At 45.0% G+C, this 21,492-nt stretch overlaps 1 protein-coding gene across 4 annotated transcripts in view; it reads left to right on the forward strand.

The window, feature by feature from the left end:
• The window catches only part of ABCA1 (ATP binding cassette subfamily A member 1), a 100,025-nt gene that overhangs the window by 29,203 nt on the left and 49,330 nt on the right, over positions 1-21,492 (forward strand). For all 4 annotated transcript variants that reach the window (XM_054185632.1, XM_054185630.1, XM_054185633.1 and 1 more), the window contains one exon: positions 17,580-17,701. In XM_054185632.1, the coding sequence (XP_054041607.1) occupies positions 17,580-17,701 (122 nt within the window). The remainder of the gene's footprint in view (positions 1-17,579; positions 17,702-21,492) is intronic.

A 21,492-nucleotide genomic window follows, 5' to 3' on the forward strand; every position in this document is an offset into this window, starting at 1 on the left:
TTCCTGTGTTGCTCAGTACATGGCAAGTCACTTTGCAATAATTGTATTGTTAGTGACAGGTTGGCAGATGCGTGCTGGCTGCATGTACGGACTCGAACTGTGCAAAGGGTTTGCCTTGGATATATAACCCTGCTCTCTCCCATCCAGGGCTGTGTGGAATTGTGATGCGATCAGATCTGCAGGTGATAACTGTGGTTTCTGACTCTTTGAACGTTAGTTGATACTTTTACTTAGGTATAAGGGACACCCTTCCTTGCTGGGCTCAATATCCGTACTGCCAGGCTCCTGTCTTTTTACTCTGAGAACTACTAAGTGGCGTCATCATGCTTTTACCTAAACCTGCAGCAATCTTAAGGGGGAGAAGGTGCAGAGCAAACCCTTTGTGCAGAGATGGACATGTTACGAACACAGCCAAAATGAGCTAAGATTACTATTTCCCAAGGAGAGGTTTAACACTGTTTCTCATGGAACTCTTCAAACCCTTGGTTTGACTTGGTGGTCTTGCGGAAACAAGCGTGCTCTGTGAGAATGACGGATGTTAGTGTTACTGGATTTTATACTTTGTGCCTGATGCAGTATCTGTAAGTTAACTCTTCCAAAGAGAGTAGATACTGGTGTTTTGTATTGAAACATGCAGCGAACATCAGGCATGGACATTACAAGAAAACTATCGAACCCATAAGCTGAAGCTCTTACTGCTAGGAAGGTTTGAGAGGGAGAGTGATTCCAAGAAGCATTTCACATAGGGAGTATCATGTAAGTCGAAAGTCAGAAGTCTCATGTTTCTGTACACTATAAAGACTGGTGGACTGACGGCAAAAATAAGCCTCAGACGAGTCGTCAAAGATCATATTTCTATAATAAAATATTTCAAATGTGTAATAAAAAATATCAAGCCTCTGTGTCATTAGAATGACAGGCTGCCCATTGTTGGTAAGGCTCATAGGGAACAAAGCCTATTTGTTCTTCTCATGATATGCTCATTTACAAAGCCTCCAACTTGGGGGTCCTGGCTGCCTGATTCATTCTCTGACAGCGTGCATAAAATGGCAAACTGCAGTCTTACAAGTCCTTGTATATTTATGCTTAGCTGTGCTTAGATTCCTGTGCAAGAAAGGGAACTTCAGCTGCTGTTGACAATGAGTTGTGAGAGATGCTTAAATCCTTTCCTCTCTGGGGCATTTCCTCATGTGACTCTGGGGACCTAAGAAGACTGTAGGAGCGGATGTCAGATGTAAGCACACCTCCGAACCTGAAAGCACTGCCTTTCCCCAGTTAGCAGGAGGGCTAATTACCTGATGAGACAATAATTGAAAACACTTGTAATACCACCTCTGTTCCAGCTCTGGCCTGGACCTGAAGCCATATGAATCAGTGGTGCAGGCAGATGCAGCTTTGCAGCTTGCGTTTCCCTAGTGGGAGGGACTGTGTGCTCCCTACTGTGTGATGTGGGCTCTCTGGGAATCTCTGCGGCTCCCTTATCCCCTCTCACGCTGATGTGATGTCCTGCTTGTGTACACACTTCTGACAGCTGGCTGAGGGCTTTGAAACAAGCTTCAGGAGGTGATCTTCCATTCCTAGCATACAAATTGAGGCTGTGGTAGAGATTTTGTTCTAATGTTAGTCATGCAGAGTGTGCGTGTCTATATGTGGCTTCAGATGTTTGAATCTGTTTAGAGAGCATTTGCCCCAAAGTCCTTTCACTTCAAGCTTCTTTAAAACAACCCTCACACACTAATGTTCAAGGTGTGACTGTTAGTGTTGTCTGGTCTGGCACTTGACCCAGCCTGGCCAACAGGATTATTTCATACCATGAACATCACATTCAATATAAATTAAAAAGTTTGCTGAGAAATTCTCTCTCTCCCTTGATGGCGGCGGTCCAGAGAACTTCTTGCCCTTGTGCTGGACCCCTGAGCCCTTCCCTTCCTCCTGAAGCCGCAGCACTCGCAGTGTCCCACATCTGCTGTCTGCTGCTGGGAGTGCACGGCTTCCTGCTGGCAGAATTGAGTATAATCCTTGTATGTTTTATATTATTACTGTTAATTATTTAGTGTTATCCTATTAAATCTGTTTATATTTCAACCCTTGTGTTTCCATGTTTTACCCAGGTGGAGAGGGATCATTGGGTGGTAGAATAACTGTCTAAATGACAACAAATTGTTACGGGTTTTTCAAACCATAACAGGCATGTGCTGAACCCTGTGGAAGGGACACTTACATCAGATTGCAGGGTGCTTACATAGGTGCCTGAAAGTCAGTGTCTTGGTTAAAGACAAGGTAGGACACTAAGATTTTGTTTGGGCAGTGCTGTTCACTCATGCCAACAGGCTTTGTATCTCGGCTGCTTCTTCATGAGGTGGGAGGTAACCCCTCCTAACAGGGCTGTTTGTCCAGGAGTTTGAGGAGTGGCTCCTGTTCTCTGCTGCTCTGAGCTCCGGAAGAGCTCTCTGGTGGAGAGAGGGGAAGGCGTTATCAGTAGGGAACAGCCCACCCTTGCTTCACGGAGCACCTCTTCTGGCCAGGGTGAGGTACTAACTGGTAGTGTGAGTGCATTCGGCACTGGCAGCTGTCACACTGTATGGGTGCTGCTGTCTATCGCTGCTTGCAGCAAGCCCTGAGCAGTGAAATCTACGTGCAGGCACACACATACCTTAATATAATCAATTTTGCAGGCAGGTGCCAGGTGCCCTCTCCTTCCCAAGTGCTCATTACATCTCTGTCCAGCAATGTCGCCAAGGTCTTCAACACTCATGATAAGGCAGAGTGCAAATCAGAACAGAGACTCAAAGACCTTGGTGACAGCACCTCCAAGAGCATGACATGACTGCCACGATTGCCACCTGCAGTAGGCTTAGCTCCCTGCTTGCAGACACTGGATTTGCAACTGACCTCAATGCCATTTTAGCAGAGGATAAAGCATTTGCAAGAAATAAGCTTTCCGCCTGTTTTGAGAAGTGGAGCTGCTGTTGGCTCTGAGGCACTCCCAAATGCTTTGTTTTGTAGTGCCATGGGGCAATAAATCAGCAGGTAAAATCAAAGCCACCTTCTTTGATTGTTGCTAATAGCTGCACATATGAGCCATTCGAGTTGGTATTTACTTCATTGCTCTTAGTTTTCAGCGATCCCAAAGGGCATGTTTCTATTTTTCTTGAAACCATCCCAACTAAACAAAAATGGAGCAATGAAATAGACAGAGGGAAACAAACATCGCCTAAGAAATTGCATCAGATCTCAGGCTGTTATTCCACGTGTGCCTTGCTTTTCCCAGTTGTTTGTTGGATTAGTATTGCTCGTGGTGTAGGAGAAACATCAGCTGGGTGGCATCCTCTGCTGATGGCACCCTGCTGCACAGCCAGATGTTGGGACTGAAGGAGTTTGCAGCACGTGTGGTCAGTGCTAATAGTGCTACTTTTATTTGACAGGTAAAGGATGATGAAGGGCTTGGGCTGAAAAGCAGCCTTGGGAGAGGCTTTCTGGTGGTGTGTGTCCTGCTGCGTGATTAATAAGGGTGCTCGGGAAAACAGGATGTTGTACATTATCTGCTAGACGATGTTGAGGTGATAGCTAACTCCCTCCTCAGTGTCTTCTCCCTAACAAAAATGACCCCACGCCCTCAAGCTAAACATTCAAATGGATTCTTACACCTGCCTACCTCTCCCTAATTAAGCTGGTTTCCTCCCTGGCCTCCCTTGGCAAGGAACCTAGCAGAAACCAGCCAGGCTAGAATGAGGACTAACAAACCATATGTCCAGGTGGCCTTGACCCCCGGAAACAGCTGCAGACACCAACTGCAGCAGGGTGGCATTCCTGCTATTGCACGTAAATATACAACTGGGTTTCCTGATACCGTGCGCCATAGTGGCGTTGGCGTGCAGGTCCTTGCCTTCCCTTCAGGCCAGGGAAAATGTTGCCAAAAACGCTGCCCTGTGGTATCAGTAGAGAGATCTTGACTTGTGTGGGCGAGTAGAAAGGCTGCTTTACCTTTGTTTTCAGTACAAGTTACTTTGTGTTAGCCCTCAGCAGAAGTCTCCAGCAGGTTCCTGGGCTGCTGCCGCCTCTGAGCCCAAGTCATCCAGCCAGGAAGGAGGCCTGGGACTGTGTGGGAATCGGTGTGATTTCTGCTTTGGTCAGATGTGATCTATGGATAGACCAAGTGGAACAAGCTGCCAATACTGGGTACTTGGATTACACAGAGGGTTTTGTAGTGTGCCATGTTGATTGGGCAGTTTGGAGATTCAGGTACACAGAGCAGTTTTACCACATTTACCTAATGTATTTTTTTTTCTTCAAATCACTGGGTTGCTGAGCAGGCACAAATTGAGTGTCATTAAATATTTTTTTTTTCTAAGTGAACATAAGTTGTGCAGGCAACTGCAGATCTTCTGGAAAAACTATTCCAAAACATTGCGGGAAGGGCACTTTAAGTCCTTTAATACAGGTAGTGGACAAAGTCTCTGTGTGAATCCAATGGACCTGTTATTTTTTCCATCCTAAACTGAAACTGGGAGGCTGAGAGTCAAGAGATACGCAAAGGTAAAGAAGACTTCTTATAGCAGCATGGGTCCCAACTTGTGTGTTGGTCAGTTAGCTATGCAGCTTTTATTAGTGAGGTGGCATGGTATTTGCTGAATTACACATTTGCACAGTTACCACTTTCAATAGAGTCTACTTCTGCTTTCCTTAATATTTTGAAGCCAAAGATGAGATTAAAGTAATAAAACAATGTTGATAGAGCTTTAGACACAAAGGTCTGCTGCAGCACTGAATCTGTTACCAGGAGAATCATACTTGTTTCCCATGGGGCTGTCTGTGAACTTTCAGAGGTTTCTTTGTCTTATTACATGGCTTTGCTTAGAGGCTGAGGCGGGTAAACAGGTACAGCATAATGTGCATCGCTGTTTTCTGATTCTGCAGAACTGGGCTTTGGTGCCTAGTTTTGGTCTGAACTTCCCTTCTGCTGAGATGCTGTTGAAGTGAGAGTCTTAGAATTACGCCAGCTCGGATTCTAGGTGGGTGTGTATGGATGTGGGAGGGGAAGACTGAAACCTCTTTGGAAAAGCATCTCAGAGAATCCTGTTGCGGAAGACTGCGTGAAACCAGTTAAAAACACATGAGGAGAATCACAAGCGTGTCAGCATTGGTCTGCACTAGTGAAGAGCTGCACAGGAAATTTGGTTAAGACCAGCTAACCTGACGGTTCTGGATAATGGTTTGACTGCATGCAGGGAAGCCAACAGTGCCCATATCTACCATTAGCAACACTGCTATTCCAGCAGATACCAAATCACCACACCTTAAAGGCACTGTCTTTATCTTGCTGTTAACTTGTCTAGATAAAGACACAATGGTAAAGAAAACAAGAATTGCTTACTGTGCTTGTCACAGTGTAAGTAATGCTGGCACGTGCTGCTGAAGCAGGACAGTATTAAAGATTCTGGGTGCTTGCTTTAGTCTCCTAAAACTCTTCAACCTGGTCCGTCAACACTGATTTTTATATTGAACCAGTGAATAAAATAGAAAGTGTTAAGTAAACAATTTCACCTTTCATACTCTAGTCCCTATTTTTGTATGCTTATTATCAGTACAGCTTGCTAATACCAGCACTATGTTGCTGAAAACTTATGCTCAGTGTTAACTTCAATTTGCATTTATTTTCTGTGTTTTCCACTCTGACACAGTTTCTGGATTTGTTCTCAGTGACTTCTAATCTCAAAATCCCAATAAATTGCCTGATCTGTTGAAGATTGCATTTGGTTTGTTTAAGCTACAGGCTGAGGTCGGTGGAGAGAGCGGGACAGAGACTTTTCACATTGAGTTTGGTGTTAGTAGTCCCCTAGGAAATTTGTACCACTGTCATCTGGTGAAAAGTTCAGCTTTCTTGGGGGATTTCTGTGGGGCTGAGCTCTCATGAGAGCGGCGATTATGAAATTGCTGCAGTTGGAAAAAGCCCTGTCCGCGTCTGTGTCTGACTTGGTACTGAGGCCAGAGTGCCTGGTTTGGATCTGACTTCCTCTCAAGTTAATATTCACCTTTGGAGCCTTCTCTCGTAACAACAGATTTCATCTTCAGTGTGCATTACGAACTCTTAACTACCTAATTTTTACAGCATTCCTGTAAGCTAAATAAATAAACAGCTGCCAAGGAACTGGAGCCCTCACTCAGAATCGCAGTAGGATGTGGCAGTTTTCAATGTAGTCAGGATGCAGTAAAAGGTGATGGCTTTGAAATACTGTTGATGTTGAATCAAAGTTCATTTTTACCCAGGCAAGAGGACAGAGCACTGCTTGACTGAATTTTTTGAAAATCCATGGAAGTTCAGTTTTTGTAGGCAGCCTTTTTCATGGGAAACAGATGCTGTTCTATTTAAATATTTTTGGTCATAAAATAAGTGAGTGTTAATGCCAGGATCTTGGCTAAAATCAAACAACATATTCTACCACCTGTTGCTAAATTTCTTTGCAGCTTCAACAAACTGCAACATTCTTCACTTCCAACCCTATGTTCTGGTGTTTGGGTTTTTTTTTTTGGTGCTGCTGTGGTTTTATCAAGTACTGGTTGTGTCTTGTTTTGAGATGTGTTTTGAGTTCAGGTTACAGTTTTATGCTTGTATCATACTTTGCATATGTTTGGTTTCCAAAATTCTGGAAAAATCTTTTGAAATTAAATGCAAAAGCTGCAGAATAAAGAAGAAATTATACATATTTTTGTCTTAACTAAGTGTTAATAACAAACTGAGTTTGTTAAAACTGCATATTGCTTATGCCTGCATGGCATGAAATTCTCAGATGATGAAAAATTGGTCTAGCTCTGAAAATTTAGCTGAAGGTAGCTCATCTATTAGCTGAAGATCTTGCCTTAGCTTTTTTTTTTATGCTGACCTGGCAGCATGAAAGCTATATGCGGAGGAGGCTCAGGCTGATCTGTGACACACATCCTCTGTAAACAGCTAAAGTTTCCTTCCCCTTCTAATGCTGTTTTAGTTCTAAGGATGGTGCAATAAAAGACCCTTCTAAGGGATTTTAAATAAAGACACTTCCCTATGGATTTTTTTGTTTGTTTCCCCCTCCCTGAACACTTATGTTCTTCTAAATGTATCTTTTTTAGAGGCAAATACTGCCTGAGTTAGTCTTAGATGCATTTTAGGTTGCCAATGGCGGAAGGTTTGCATGACTACAGACAGCCATAATAACTTAATAAGGGTAAATGATTACATCTCAGGAGATCCTTTCCTTGTAGTTCTCCATCTATTTTAGCAAGTGCAGCTGAAACACAACTGGACCGTATCTGAGACCGACTGCACATACGTATATGCCAGAAGGAGACGCAGACAGCTTATGGCAAAGGTAGCAATATCTCACGCCTGAGTGCTTGTTCTGACTTGTACCAACCAGCTGTTTAGGAAAGCAGCAGCTGGTGTCTGCCCAACAAAATGCTACTTCAGAACCGGGGGGGGGGGGGAGTGGGGGGGGGTGGGGGGGTTGCAAGTGCTTTGCCACTTGAGACAAGATACAGACATGAAAGTGCTTTGTCCCAAAAACTTTCCTCACAGCTGTGGGACAACATGGCCAGCAGCCATCGGATATCCCTGATCACCTATGTTATTACTCTGGTCTGTTCACACACTTGTCCACGACCCAGCAGGAGGGGAAGAGTGTGCTGTAGAGTCACAGAACAGAAATCAAGACAATGGAGCAGCCTTTTAAGACCACAGGTGTCTTCACCTACCTGGTCTCTTTCCTTCCATTTCATGTTGGGGCCTATAAGAAAGCTGGGGAGGGGCTGTTTGCAAGGGCATGTAGCGATAGGAGAAGGGGCAATGGTTTTAAACTAGAGCAGGGTAGGTTTAGGTTAGACATTAGGAAGAAGTTCTTTACAATGAGGGTGGTGAGACACTGGAACAGGTTGCCCAGAGAGATGGTGGTGGCCCCATCCCTGGAGACATTCAAGGCCAGGCTTGATGAGGCCCTGAGCAACCTGCTTGAGTTGAAGATGTCCCTGCTTCCTGCAGGGGGGTTGGACTGGATGACCTTTAAAGGTCCCTTCCAACCCAACACATTCTATGATTCTATGTTCTCTCTCACTGCTACCTGAAGAAAGTGCAAAGAATTTTACCAGTGCATCCATATAATAATGCAGAAGACTTCTCCAGCAGTACACATTCAATTTTCTTCAGGTTAGCTGCATGCTTTGGGACTCTGGTGTGCAGGACCAGGTTCCTAAAGCAACAAGAGGCACTACCCTTTTCTGTGTCTACTGGTAATGTTCCTGTCCTCTGTGTAAAACACAGTGGACACTGATACTGGTGTTAAGTACTCCAAGGTGTATTTTCATCCAGCAAGTTACAACAATACTGGAGGGAAGGAATGATTAGTATATTGACAGTCCAGAAGAACACCAACCTGAAGCATGAGTTTCTCAGCCTACCAAGGCGGGGTCTGTTTGGAGCATGCTGATGTGAACCAGCAGTATAGTGTCGCACGTACGATACAAGAGATATGATCTCTAGCCAAGAATTCATGTGAATTTGGGCCATCCATATCTACTAAGCATCTGCTTTTCAGTCTTTCCCAAAGATTGAGAAAGTTCTTTAGCTATTTGGAAGTGCTGTTGCTCAACAGTCTGATTTATACTCGTGAAGGGGATGAATGGTTGCAAAGGTTGCCCTAAACTAGGCAGAGAAAACATAATCTCTTGTTTCAGTGCTGAAGCTTGATTATTTTTTTTTCCTTTGCTTTGGACTTGAGCAAAACCAAACTACTATCCATAAGGATAACTTTCCAATGACCAACTAAATTGAAACAGGGAGCAATCATGGGAGGTTGAAATAATTTAGCTGTAGGTATGTTTTCAGCATAAGTAGACAGTGTTTCTGCTTGAACTAATTGGACTACAATGGTTGGCTTATCCTTGATAATCTTTAGTGGGTTTTGCTACATCTTGGATTGATCTGATGCTTTGTTCTGGAGGTGGCTTCTGCTGTTTTGTGCTTGATGGAGGGCATTAGGACTTGGCACTAAATCCAGAAGTGACAGGTCTTTTTGAACATAGGGGAAGCAAGAGTCACTATGATCTGCTTGTTTTGGGGCTTAGAAGCGGTTCTGAAATAGGTGTCTTCTGTGTCCGTTTGAACCAGCAGTCTCACAGATGAATGCCCATGTAGCCAGCTCGTGAAAACCCTTCTGCTGTTAGTAATGGTCATTTGATTAAAATGTCCAGTACTGCTTTTTCCTGTGACTTGAATTTCCACTGAGTTTAACGTCACTTGCTCAAGTGCAGGGAATTCTGGATGGGGCCCTCCTTCATCACAGCTTATACTTTCAACTTCTGCTTAGTTCCATTCTTTTTAATAGTATAATGTCATTGCTTGTATGCCCACACCAGTATTTGCCATCAGAACAGTGGTGTGTGGCGGGATGTGACCGAGGCCTTCAGTTTTTAGTCTGTCTATTGATTATTTTTTTTTAAAATGTATTTTACTGTGTCTGAGTTGATGTTTTGAAATATCTAAAATCTGTGTTTTATCTAGGGCATGATGTTCCTTGTACGGTCAAAATCCAATCTTAATAGCAAACCCTTACTTTGTGCCCCTTTAGAAGCACTTCTCTTTCTCTGAGATGGATTTGACCTTTAGAGACCTTCTGCATAGCCCGTACTAGACCTAAATGTGTTCTGTATAACACTCCTGAAAATAATTTTGTTGCAATAATAAAGTATTTGGTCAGGTCTGACATCTGTCATCTCTGTGTCTGGCAAACCAGTTCAAAGGCAGAGAAATGTGCAGTTTGTCCTTATTTTGGAAAATCAACAGGAGAATTTTCAGCCAGTTATAACTGCCATGTGATTTGGAGCTCTGCTCAAGATTTCCTCCTTAAAGCAATTCAATGAAGATAGTAAGGATGTTTCCTTTAAGCCTGCTTCATTTTTTTGCTCTGTTGGGAGCCTGAATAATTTATTTTTTTTTTATTTCTTCATTGGCAAGCTGTATTTCACAGTTGTCTGTGCTGATAACAGAACTTGGCTTGCAGCAGGAGAAGACGTGAGAATATATCATCTGGGGCCTAGGGGGCTGGTTGGGTGCATCCCTTCATAGACAGAAGCTCTGCAGGCTGCGTTTTCTGGCAGGACTGCTGGTGACCAGCCTGTGGCTTTCGCTTCTGTGCCTTGTGTCTTTGCTTTCTGATGCAGAGTCTTTCCATCGTCATGTGTGTCATACAGGAGGGGAGCCTGATGGCATTTGGGACTTAAAAGTACTACCCAAAGAGAGGTATGAGCCTTGTGTTTGCTGATGACTTTCTATGCAGGGTGGAGGTGGGATCTCAGGTGGCTTAAGTGGGCTCTGCATCCTTGAAGCCAACACATCCCCAGCGAAGGCTAACCAAGGACTGGTCTTGTGCATGCACCAGAACACAGTGTCAGCTGTGTTTTCTGACTGAGTGACTGTACTGGCCACTTCTTTTAAAGTTCTTCTAAGCAAAAACGGTGACTTGTAGAGGAATGGAGATGGTCGCAGTGTCTGCAGTCCCAAGATGAGAGGGACTGTCGCACAACACTTCCCTTTTTCCCAGGAGAGATCTTAGCTGCTGGAGATGGATGGTAGGCTGCCTCCTCTTTACTCACATCACCCTTTGGCATGGCAAATATATGAAGATGAGGGGATCTGGTTAAGTAGGTGCTCACTTGCATATGATCTAATGTCTGTAGAGGCAGCACTGTTACATGGCTGATGGAGCAGGGAGCTGTAGCCTTCCATAAAAACAGATCAAGCCATGGCTGCAGAAGGAACAGCACTTCAGCTGCGAGCAAATTAGGCTTGTATGTTCACACTAGCGTAGCCGACCCTGCACAACAGGCCTGCTGAGCTGCTTGATTTCTTGTCAGAAAAATCAGGGTATGGCTGTCCAGCTTGTTCAGAGGACAGTTTTAGCTCCTGCCAGTATAAATAGGGATACAGGCAGCTCTGAGAGCTGTTCCCACCACACAAGGGGAAGAGTGCCTTACAGGAAAAGGAAAATTAAAACACAGTAATTGCTTAAAAAAAAAAAGGCACTTAAAAAATGTTATTTTATCATGCTTTCCGGATGTGTTGTCCAAAGTTAGGAATATAATAAAGGCAGATGAAAATTTGCTGCCTTGCCAAGCCCAAAACTGGCCTATATGAAAGGTCTGCTTTTCACATTGTAGATCCGGGTCATTGGCTCAGTAGGTTACAATGCTGTAGCAGGCTTCGACATTAAGAGATCTCTGTTTCCTCTGGATGATCAGCAATTCACAAGTCATTCAGTCTTCGGTTCCACCGTTGAACTTGTTTGAAAGCCCATTTTTATTTTCATGGGAAATTGCTTCAGACACCTTTTGTCTATAAATAGTGATGGGTAATGGGTGTGAAAATCAGGCGAGGCGTTCAAGTGCACCAGTCATGTATTCCTGAGGAATACTTCCCAAATGCTTCATTGAAAAATTAATACAAAATTCCAGTGTACAAGGTAATTCTGCCTCAGCACTTAGTTTGCCTGCCCTGGTCCTCTCACCATGTGATGGTTTGCTGAAAGCCAAGGCAGGTTTCTAGGCAGGGTCCTGGTAGCGCTACCAGTAAATATTTTCAGCTGCCAGAGCTGAAGCTCCAGCTCTTGGTCTCAGCTTCAGTCCCTTCATGTGGCTTGTGTCTTGCAAAAAGTCCTGTTGCTGGGAGTATGACCAGTGAACTGGGTCACCCTGGGTGAAGCAGGCCTGTGTGACTGAGGAGCCTCATGACCTTGTCCTCTGGTCGTGCCCCGATGCTGTGGAGTGGTGCGGCACAGGCTTGTCAGACAGCTGTGTGGTCAGGCTGGTGCGGGCGTCTGAGTTACTGCCCTGGTGCGGGAGCTTTTCGGAGGTGCCGCACACCCACCTCCCTTGCTGTAGAAATGTGGTTTTACCTGAGTGGGGGACCGGGAGCTGTGAATCTGAACTCTGTGCAGGGTGAAGAAAATGCCTTATTTGCTCACTTGCCACTCTTCCTTGCTTTGCTCCTTCTGTTAACTGGTGGAGACAGGTATTGTGCCGGGAACCTGCTTGTCTGTCTTGTATCCTTTGGGCCGTTGTGGAAACCTGCTGACTTTAAAGAACAAAGTCATGCCCCATCATGCCCTTCTCATGCCCCATCCTGTCTCACTCTTTCATCTTGCTGTGATGCCTTAATGCCGCTGTTATGAAAATGACTGGGTTGCCCTATGAGCAGTCCCTGTGATGAGAAATGAAGGGTCATAATTTAACATCAGCTTCTCTGTTGCCTTGGTGCTTGGAATACAGGCTTAGACAAAGGCTAATAAATCCTGCAACTGCAATGGATATACAGAAAATAACATAATTGTTTTCTGCCTTGCATGTTCCATCAACATGTTCCATCCACAGAAATCCTGTGAAGATATAGTCATGTTTGTAGATGGGACACACTGCCCTGCTTTCCTCTTAGCTTCTGAATTAATTTACAGCATGATTTCCCTTCTCCCTCTTCCTTCACCCAGTTCCTTGTAGGGACTTACAGCATGTGAAGCTGGGAAGTAAACAGTAGATCCGACTGTCATGTTGTTTTCACTGAGCTTGTTAGTTTTAAACGGGATGAAAGACTGGTTTATTGTCGATTATGGGCACAAACCCTTTGGGCAGAAACATCACAAATTGAAGTCAGACCTGGTGAGCTTTGTACTCTACGGTGGATTGAGATATGCTGAAATACTCCTTGCGTGCCTTTTATTTTTAGAAGGCAGTGTTCAGGATATGAAAACTGTAGCCACAATTTCCGTGGGGTTTTGTTTTTCTACCCTATTGTTTAATTTTAAAAGACACTGCACCATTAAGTTTCTGGAGGGAGGTATGAGACCTCTGTGCCTCCAAGTGAAGCAAGGAAGAATGAGAGAGAAGTTTGAGGACAATAGTCTTGCTCTGTAACCTGTCCCTGCAGGCTTTTTTGTCCCACTGGTCTGTGGATCTTCCCAGTATTGCTGGAAAGGTTGCTTCTTACTGTGAGACCTGTCAGGGTCATACTTGTAGTAAGATCAGCAGATTAAAACTGCTTCCCAGCAGTGGTTTGTCTTCCTCTTTCCTGGATTTGAGCTTGTGAAAGTAACCGGGGATGTGTTTCTAGAATGAGGACACTAAAAAACTCTGGCTGTGGAGAATGTATGGACTACGGACACTTTGTTCACCACACAATCAGTGCCTCAGTTCTGATGTGCATGGGATGGAGACCCCACATAGCACTGAATTGCTCTTTTTTATAATGATCATTTTTTTGGTTCAATTTAACCAATAACATAGCAAGCGTGGAGGTTCTGGATTGTTTTTTTTTTTTGCTAATTACATGGATGTCTTGAGCTCCTTGAGTAGGCGTTCTTTTTCTATTGTCACAATGATTTGATTCGAAAGCAAAGGATGATCAGCCTAGCTCTGTGCTCAGGCACGAAGGTTGAAGGCACTGGAAAAGGTTGAGCTGTCAGGAAAACGCACATCTTAAAAAGATATGTAGGAGATGTCTTGCACTCTGAAAATCATAATTTCTGGTTTCCATGCCCAGAATTCAGCCCCCAGGGTTGGTTTGAACTGTGTGGAAACGAAGGACAGCTGTGCCCCTCATAAAGTCAGTATCTGTGAAATGCTGCCACGTGCCGTTGTCTAATCCTGACCTGTGACTTCAGAGAGGAAGGGTGGTTTTGTGGTTAAGGCACAAGACCTCCAGCTCTGGGAGCTTGCGGTTCTGCTGGAGGCTTCCTTACGTGAAGTAGGGAGGACCTTTCTCCCTGCCCCATGTGGGAAATCAAATTTCTGCTCGTTTCATGTGGATGGGGACCCTCTCCTGCTTTACAGTGCCTGAGCTGGAGCTAGGCAGTACAAAAGCATTTCAGCCCCACTGGGCCTGCTGGCGTTGGATGTAATGGGTGTAGTTTATAAGCAAAGCCTCTGTTTATGTTCTCTGATGTTCTGTTGTTGCTTCCTTGGGGTTAGGACTTAAACTGTAAAAGCAGTCTACAAGGAGGACAAGCTACCTCAGTATTTCTTCTGGAGATGTTCATCCCACCACTGAATCAGTGACATGGTTTGCATCGGATCTGACTGTCCTTTGAGTGTGGTTGCTCACTCAGACCTCAGGTTCATCCCCATATTTGTGCTGGGGCTTGTCTTGGTTGCTGGGACCTGAGGTTTCAACCAGGAGGCTGTAGCCTGTCGTGGTGGTGAGGGGAGCCTGCAGGACTGTGGCTCCCCTGGTTTTCTGTTGAAGATGAGGAGGAGAGGGAAGGAGGAGCTGCACATCCGTGTCAGCAGAAGTATGTGGAGAGATTTCTCTCCGATGTGCTGTCCGGATGCTGCAGCTGTGTTGCTCTGCGCCAGCCAGCTTGCAATAGCTGACCGTACTGTTGCTCTTGGTCAGTCTTGAGTGTAAGAGAAGATGCCCGAGTTAAGTCATGTTTGAGTTGCGATATTTTGCCTCACGTTTTTTGAGGAACTTGATAGTGTGTCTGAGCTTTTATGGCAGGAAAATGCTGCAGCAGTAGGCCTCTGGTTGTAAAATGTGTTCTTCCACTCCAAATGTTTGCATTATTAGGTAATCTTGGTATTAGCCTTCAAAAGACCCGCTTGTTTCTTTTGTTTTCTATTTTTGGAGGAGTTCTTTTAACTAACACTCTTGTATTTCCTTAGGCCCTAGTGGGCAAGCAGTCTTGGAGGATAATGGTGTTTTCAAGAGGAAACCTCTATTAACTCTTGTCTTTTTGAAGTATCCAGGGCAGGAATTTAGACTGATTGCAGTGCTTCGTGCTCTTCTGTGGTTTCATGTGCAAATCATTATGCATGCCTCCATGATTGAGGCGGATTGCATAAGACACTGAGCCACAAGTGCTGGAAGCAGGACCAGAGCTGGGGTGGGGGAAGAAAATGCATGGTAAGAAAGGCTGGCTCTTTGCTTAGGGCACTGCAGCAGGACGGTGGTGGTGGTATTTAGTCCCTTGGTCTGGCAGAGCTTCCACGTGTGGTCTGAGGCAGACAAGAGAGAGTAATGACCAGTGATCACGGGTTGTGTGACCAGCTGGCTGGAGGCCAAGCATTGTCCCACAAGCAGTTTTGGTAACTCTACGTTCTGTTCCCTTCGTGTTTTCCTCCAGATTGTGATGAAAACTCCTTCAGACGTTTGTAGGAGTTGCCTTGGAAGGCGGCTTCGATTTTCAGCAAATTCTAGTGCTGAGCAAGTCTGAATATGCTCAGCATGACAGAAAAGCAGGGGAGAAATGCCCTGTTAATGCTGGGCTGGTTAATTACAGCCATGGAAGACGGCAGGCTCTTTCTTAACTCCCATCATGATTACGGACAAGCCAGCAGGAATCGCCCTGTAGTTCAGGTTCCTGCGATTACCTGTAGAATATGTCCCTGACCAAGAAAATCCTGTTTCTGTATGGCAAAATAAAAAACCCAAACCAAGCCTACAAACAAAAAAGCCTTGGCAAAACCAAAAGCAAAACGAGACAACAGAAAAGTAGGAGAACTATAGCTTGTGTAGTTTTGTGGGGGTTTTTTGGTTTGGTTTTTTTTTTTTGTTTGTTTGGGTTTGTTTTTTTTTTTTTTTTAAGGTGTGTGGCCCTTTAAGAAGAGCTTGGGAAATATTTCAAAGGGGGGACAGATTTAATGAAAAAGCTTGCAAACATCTGATCTCTGCATGCCAGCGTGCCTTCAGCCAGTTTACCCCTTTGCCCATCCGAGTTTCCGAACCGTGGATGATCGCACCAAAAAAAACCCAAGCTGCAGAAAGTGTTTAGGGAGTCCAGCGCATTTAGGAAATGACCAAGAAATCGGTGTGTGTGTGGCCGGGGGGGGGGTGTGGGTGGGAATTTTTCCTCCGTTTGCGGTGAAGCTGTGTGCTCTAGCCTCTGCTGGAAAGAAAAAGGAGGTTTTTATGCGATTGCGGGAGCCGGCTCTTTCCCCAGCCTTTGCCCGGGCTGGGAGAAGGGATGGGGGCCGGTTTTGGTGACCGGGTGCAGTGGGGCATTTGCATGGCGTGGCCAAAACCAGTATATTGCCGGCTGTTTCTGATGGTGGTGGGGGGGGCGGGGGGGGGGGGGGGAAGGGGAGAGAGGAGTGCGAGGGAGGAACTCTCGTCCCAGAGTAACCTTCCGCCTCGCCTCAGCAGAGGGGGGGTGATTTTTTTTTTTTTTTTTTTTTTTTTCCCCTCGTGGAACAAAAAGGCGAGAGGGAATTTGTAACTGGATCTGTGGAGGAGGGAGCAGTGACCGACAGTAACCCCGCGGAGCGCGCGGCTCCTGCCCCGCCCCGCCTGCGCTGCCAGACACACAGTGACACCCCCCCCCCCCCGCCCCCCCCAAACCTTGCACACACACCCACACCCCCCCCCTCCAGCCTTGCACACCCCCCCGGCTTTGCACACACACACACACACCCCCAGCCTTACACACACACAAACAGGAAAGAGGGGTGGAAAAAAAATAAAATACGTTCCGATACAGCTGTTCCCTACAGGAGGGGGAAAGGTACGGACTCCTGGGGGGGCTCCCGTGCATTGCTCTCCGTCTAGAGCTCGTTGTTTCCCGCTGTTTGCCTTGGGCTGCGGCATCCTGTCTTCCTAGAGGGAGAGAAAGCAGGGTGACGCCCAGCTGGTTGACTTGGCTGAGCCTGGAAATCTTCAGCCTGGTAAATCCAACAGAACTTGCCCTCTCGGCTCCTCCTGGCATAGCTGCTTTCCTCATTGCTGCTCATTTAAGCTTAGTAAAGGTAGAGTTGTCCTCTCTTTAAAAACAAAACAAAAAAAACCAACAGCAAACCAAACAAAACAACCCAAAACAGCGTGAAGGTCAGTTGCTTAAGCTTAAGCAGGTTTGTGAACTTTATTAGCGTGGATGGACTATAATTTCCAGATGGTTCCCCTCTGCTGTGACGGAGATGTAAATTTGTTTTAAAATCAAGCGCTGAAACACCAATGGCTTCAGAAGGTGAAGTTTTTGGGAAAGAAAATGGAGTTAAAAAGCATTTGCAGAAATTTTGCCGTGTGGTTAAGATTGCTTCCTAGATCTGTGTGTGATTCTGTTTCCTACCTGTGTGTCTGCATGTGTCAGACTTTGAAACTTATGGTAGAGTACATCTACTGTTAACGTAATTAAATACAAGGTAGTAAATCCCTTAGTGGTCCATGCACCAGCCCAGTCGTGTGTTTGGTTACAACGCAGGGATTAAGCGAAGCTGAATCTTTGTGCGAGGCTACTGCTGCAGGTTTCACCCCAGATTAGGGGAGCAGTTTGGTGCGCCTTGCTGCTTCGGCGTATGTGCAAATTGAGCTGAAATAATGGTGTTAAAGGGAGGTGTTTTTAAAAGTGTTTAATTATTTTTTTCTTGAGATCAAGACTTCACGGATCGACATCTCTGAAAGCTGCCAAGTTTCAGAGCGCTTTACCAGCAGCTCCTCTTTTCCCTTTGTGCTATGGTTTGTGTAATTCCCTCTTCCCCGTTTGTCAGCTTTGCTTTTCCTGTTCAGGGCTCTCACATGAGTTTCCTTTTGGCTTTGCCCTGAGCAGAATGTTGCTTGTTTTGTTGCTTTGCAGACTTGAAACTTCGGGATTTCCTGGTTGACAACGAGACGTTCTCAGACTTCCTGCACCATAATGTGTCCATGCCATCATCTGCAGTAGAGGAGCTACTGGATGCAGAGGTCAACCTCCAGCAGGTAAAGAGCACTTTCAGCCATAAATATAATGCTTGTCGATTGTTTGTTTAACCGTAGTGCCAAGATCGACAGTGCAGGACCCCTCTGTGCTAGGTGTTGTACAAACACAGAGGAAAATTTAATCCCTGCTGCTGTGTTCCCCCTCAATTCACTGTCTTGTTTGGTTGGAAGCTGTAAAAGGATGCTGAGACCCACATGCAAGTGGTTTGATCTGCATAAGAAAATAGCCTAGTACCCTAAATTGAATTTCTTCTTTCCTGTTTTTGGTTTGGGTTTTTTTTTTTTTACCCAAGTAAAACATTAATTGGGTTGCTAGTGCTGTTCCAACTATTTTACTTTGATTAGAAATAAAAATGGGGTGATTGTTTGATCACTCGGCGTGGAGTGAAGTAGGGTTTCTTTGTGTTGCTCTGCCTTAGAAGGATGCATGCTTTTCAGCTTGCAGCCAGCTCTTCAAGACAGATAGTAAACTTGTATATTACGTAGTTACAAGAGAGTTCTGATCTCAAATGAAACTCCTGAGTCCTTCCGTGATTGCCTTCATAAACATAGGGAGCGATGACAGTGGGCTGGAGCCCCTGTCTTGGGATGGCTGTCTGCCATGGTCAAGCTCAGAATGCTTTTTTTGCTAGGCTGGATGAATTAGTCCACCAGCATCCTTTCTAATGCAGAAGTCAGAACTGGTTGCTTCAGACGTCAAAGGAAGACCTGTGGTTCTCTTCAGGCAGTGCAAAAGGAGGAGGAAATCCATTCTGCTTCTCAACTCTAGATCAGATCTTTTCTTTGAAGTAGACTTGATTAATAGTCCTTTCAGACTTCATTTTTGTGTGCTTACAGATGCTGTCCCCTTCACATACATTGTCTCATTCTTCAGCGAATTCTGTCAAGCCATCTGTTTTAGTGCAGTTTGATAATAAATCCTGCAAGTTATGTCCTACTAAAAAAAGTAAAGTGGGGAAAAAAATTCTTACCCACTTCAGACTGCAAGTTTTACTTTACTTGAAGCTAACTTGCCTGAAATTCATGCTGGATTAAAACAGAATTGTGCTATGGATGGTTCTGCAAGGATAACTAGAAGGCTTCAGCAGCAACAACATAGTCATTCTCCCTAAGCTGATGGAAAGGCAGAAAGATTTTCTGGGGTTAAAATGTCTCTCTGACCTTATGTTGTGTAGCTGACGTATTATCAGTTGTATGTGGCAAAGCCAGTGGAAGAGAAGAAAAGTTTAGTTTTTATCTACATACTGTGTCTGAAGGGTGGTGAAGGGGTAATCAGTTGGCTAGTTCTTGCCTGAATGCTTTGTTCTTGTTTGTGGAATTCTTGTGCTGATTCTGCCAGGACACTGGGAGTGGTGGTGTTTATTCTTAATAGCAGTTTGTGCTCTGGGATGTCAGGAAGAGCTGATATAAGCAACAGGGCAGTAAGCTGCAGAGGAGGGCAGTGGCCCACCAAATCTTTCTTTGAGAACTTTTCTAATACAGATAATAACCGACGGGCAGAGCTCTCTCTTTCCGCTGGATGACTTCATCTGACTCACAAGATGGACCCCTTTGATTTTGCTGGAGATGTGGGGTGGAGATCTGACCTCACTACTGAGCTGCATAGTGACTGCAGTATTCATAGGCAATAGTTGTTTGGTCCCTGACTGTATGAGTGGGTCACAGCTTCATTCACAAGGCCACGTAGAAGGGCCTATTCAGAGTATGTAAACCTCCCACGGCAAATACAGCCTTCTCCTGGAGTCTGTTAGTGTCCTGCGGTTGTTCAACAAGCCCAGAAGTTGCGATTTGCAAGTAAGGAACTGAAATCACGTGGGACTGTTTTTCACTGGCGTTACTGCAGTGACAGTACTCCAGCATGTCAAGCAGGGTCGTGTATCCAGCATACTGAACATAAAAATGGCCAAAGCCTTGTCTTGATGGGCACGTTGCTTCCTGGGGCAGAGTGGCTCGACCTTGTGTTTCTTTTGTAGTGGCAGGTGTGCTCAGGGGTTTGGAAGGAGCCTGGATGAGCAGTGGGCAGGCAGCTGTCTAATCAAGTCTCGTATGCTGTCAGTGTCCAGGTGTGGCCAGACAGCTGTAATTGTAGCTTGAATGGCAGGAGTAGGTCCTACCCCATGAAAAGCTGCAGGGGAACAGCAAGGTCCTGGGCCAGGGCTGCAGTGTGACACGTTGAACGGCAGCGAGGAGTAAAAAACAATGACCAGGGCATACACTGCCTGGAACAAATCTCCCTTGTTTTGTACAGCAGGGGACAGTCCCAGGAGAGAATGATGTGACCCGTGAGCACAAAACAGTCACCTCCGACTGCTTTCAGACATGAGCCTGGCATTTTGAGTGCTCTTAGGAGACTTAACCAGTTACTTAGAGTAGTTTTCTATTTGCCTGTTGAAGACACTGTGGCTTCAGGTGACTTGAAATGGTTGCAGAGAATTGGCTTGGTGTGATTGGGTGTTTTAGTTTGGGCGGGTGGGCAGGTCATGTGCTATGGACCTCACTGTGTTTGGAAAGAGTAGCTTTCCTCCAAAAGAATTTAAAATCTAAGTGGAAAAGGTAGACAGACACAGGGGATGGTGGAAGGATTGTTCACCTTCCCTTTTTTTGAATGAGCACCAAGGCACTGGAAGACACTGGTTTTCTGTATGCCCACATAGGGAAGCTGCTTTAAGACTGATCCCAGGTCTCCTGAGTGTCATTCCAGTGTGACAAGAATTTTCCCTTTTCAGCATGGCTGCAATGGTGGTAGTACCTCTGCAGGCAAAAAAAATCACCCAAACTTTCTCAAAAGGCCAGCCTTTTTGATGCGAGAGCTATCTGATTTATTCAGCTGAGTGTGCAGCATGGAAACATCCTATTTTTGGAACATGGATGCAGACTAAAGTTAAAGGTTTGCACAAGTGTTGCATTATAAATCTCTTCCCTCTCCTGTCAGTTCTATCTGCTTGTTTTCTGAACATAGCGCACTTTTTATCCCCAGATTGTTGATGCCCTTTTGGTTTTGAAAGACCAGAAAACTTTCAGACTTACCAGCATGGTTCAGTAACTGTTAACTCTTCTGCGATGTAGATCAGTCCTCTTAAGCTGTTGCTGGAAGTTGGGCAATGCACACTGGGCATTACAAAAGACCATAAAGAAGAAATGAATTGTACAGCTGTTGTTACCTGTGTGTTTACAATAAAATTGTTCCCTCTGTCTAGCCCCAAGGCAAACAAAAAACTCTTTCCAACAGAAAACTCTGGATTTTCCTTGTGTTTATCACCTTTATGAGGCGTGCCTCTGTTTGACATGTACCTGTTCCTTGTTCAGCAAACCAAACTCCTGCAACTGACCTTATTGAAAGAAACCAGGTCATCAGGTTTGAAAGGGACTGGTGATAATTCAGTGGGATTTTTTGCATTTATTTCATTAATAATGTGGTTGCTTGTGGATTAGGAAACATTATTGACAAGCAAACTCTCACCTTAAGTAAAATACTCCCGTGAAAGACTTGAGGATCTCATCTCTCGTTTGTTGCAGCCAGTAAGGTAATTTTTTTTTTTTCCACTGATACATTATCTGCCCCAAAACACTGCAAAACGTTTCTCTCGGCAGTTAGTAAAGAGATACTTCAGAGCTAAGGGAGGTGATCCTGATCCAGAACAGTGGAGAAAATGTGGCTGGCGGATACAGCTAAGGAGTTTGGGACATAGGTCTCTTGCCCTTCACATACATTTGCCAGACTTGTGTCTGGTCACAAGCCCTGTTTTGTCTCTGTGGCTCAGTTCCCAGAAGACTGAAGATTAGGCAATGCA

This window comes from Rissa tridactyla, chromosome Z, assembly GCF_028500815.1.
Source record: "Rissa tridactyla isolate bRisTri1 chromosome Z, bRisTri1.patW.cur.20221130, whole genome shotgun sequence".
Taxonomy (NCBI): Eukaryota; Metazoa; Chordata; class Aves; order Charadriiformes; family Laridae; genus Rissa; species Rissa tridactyla.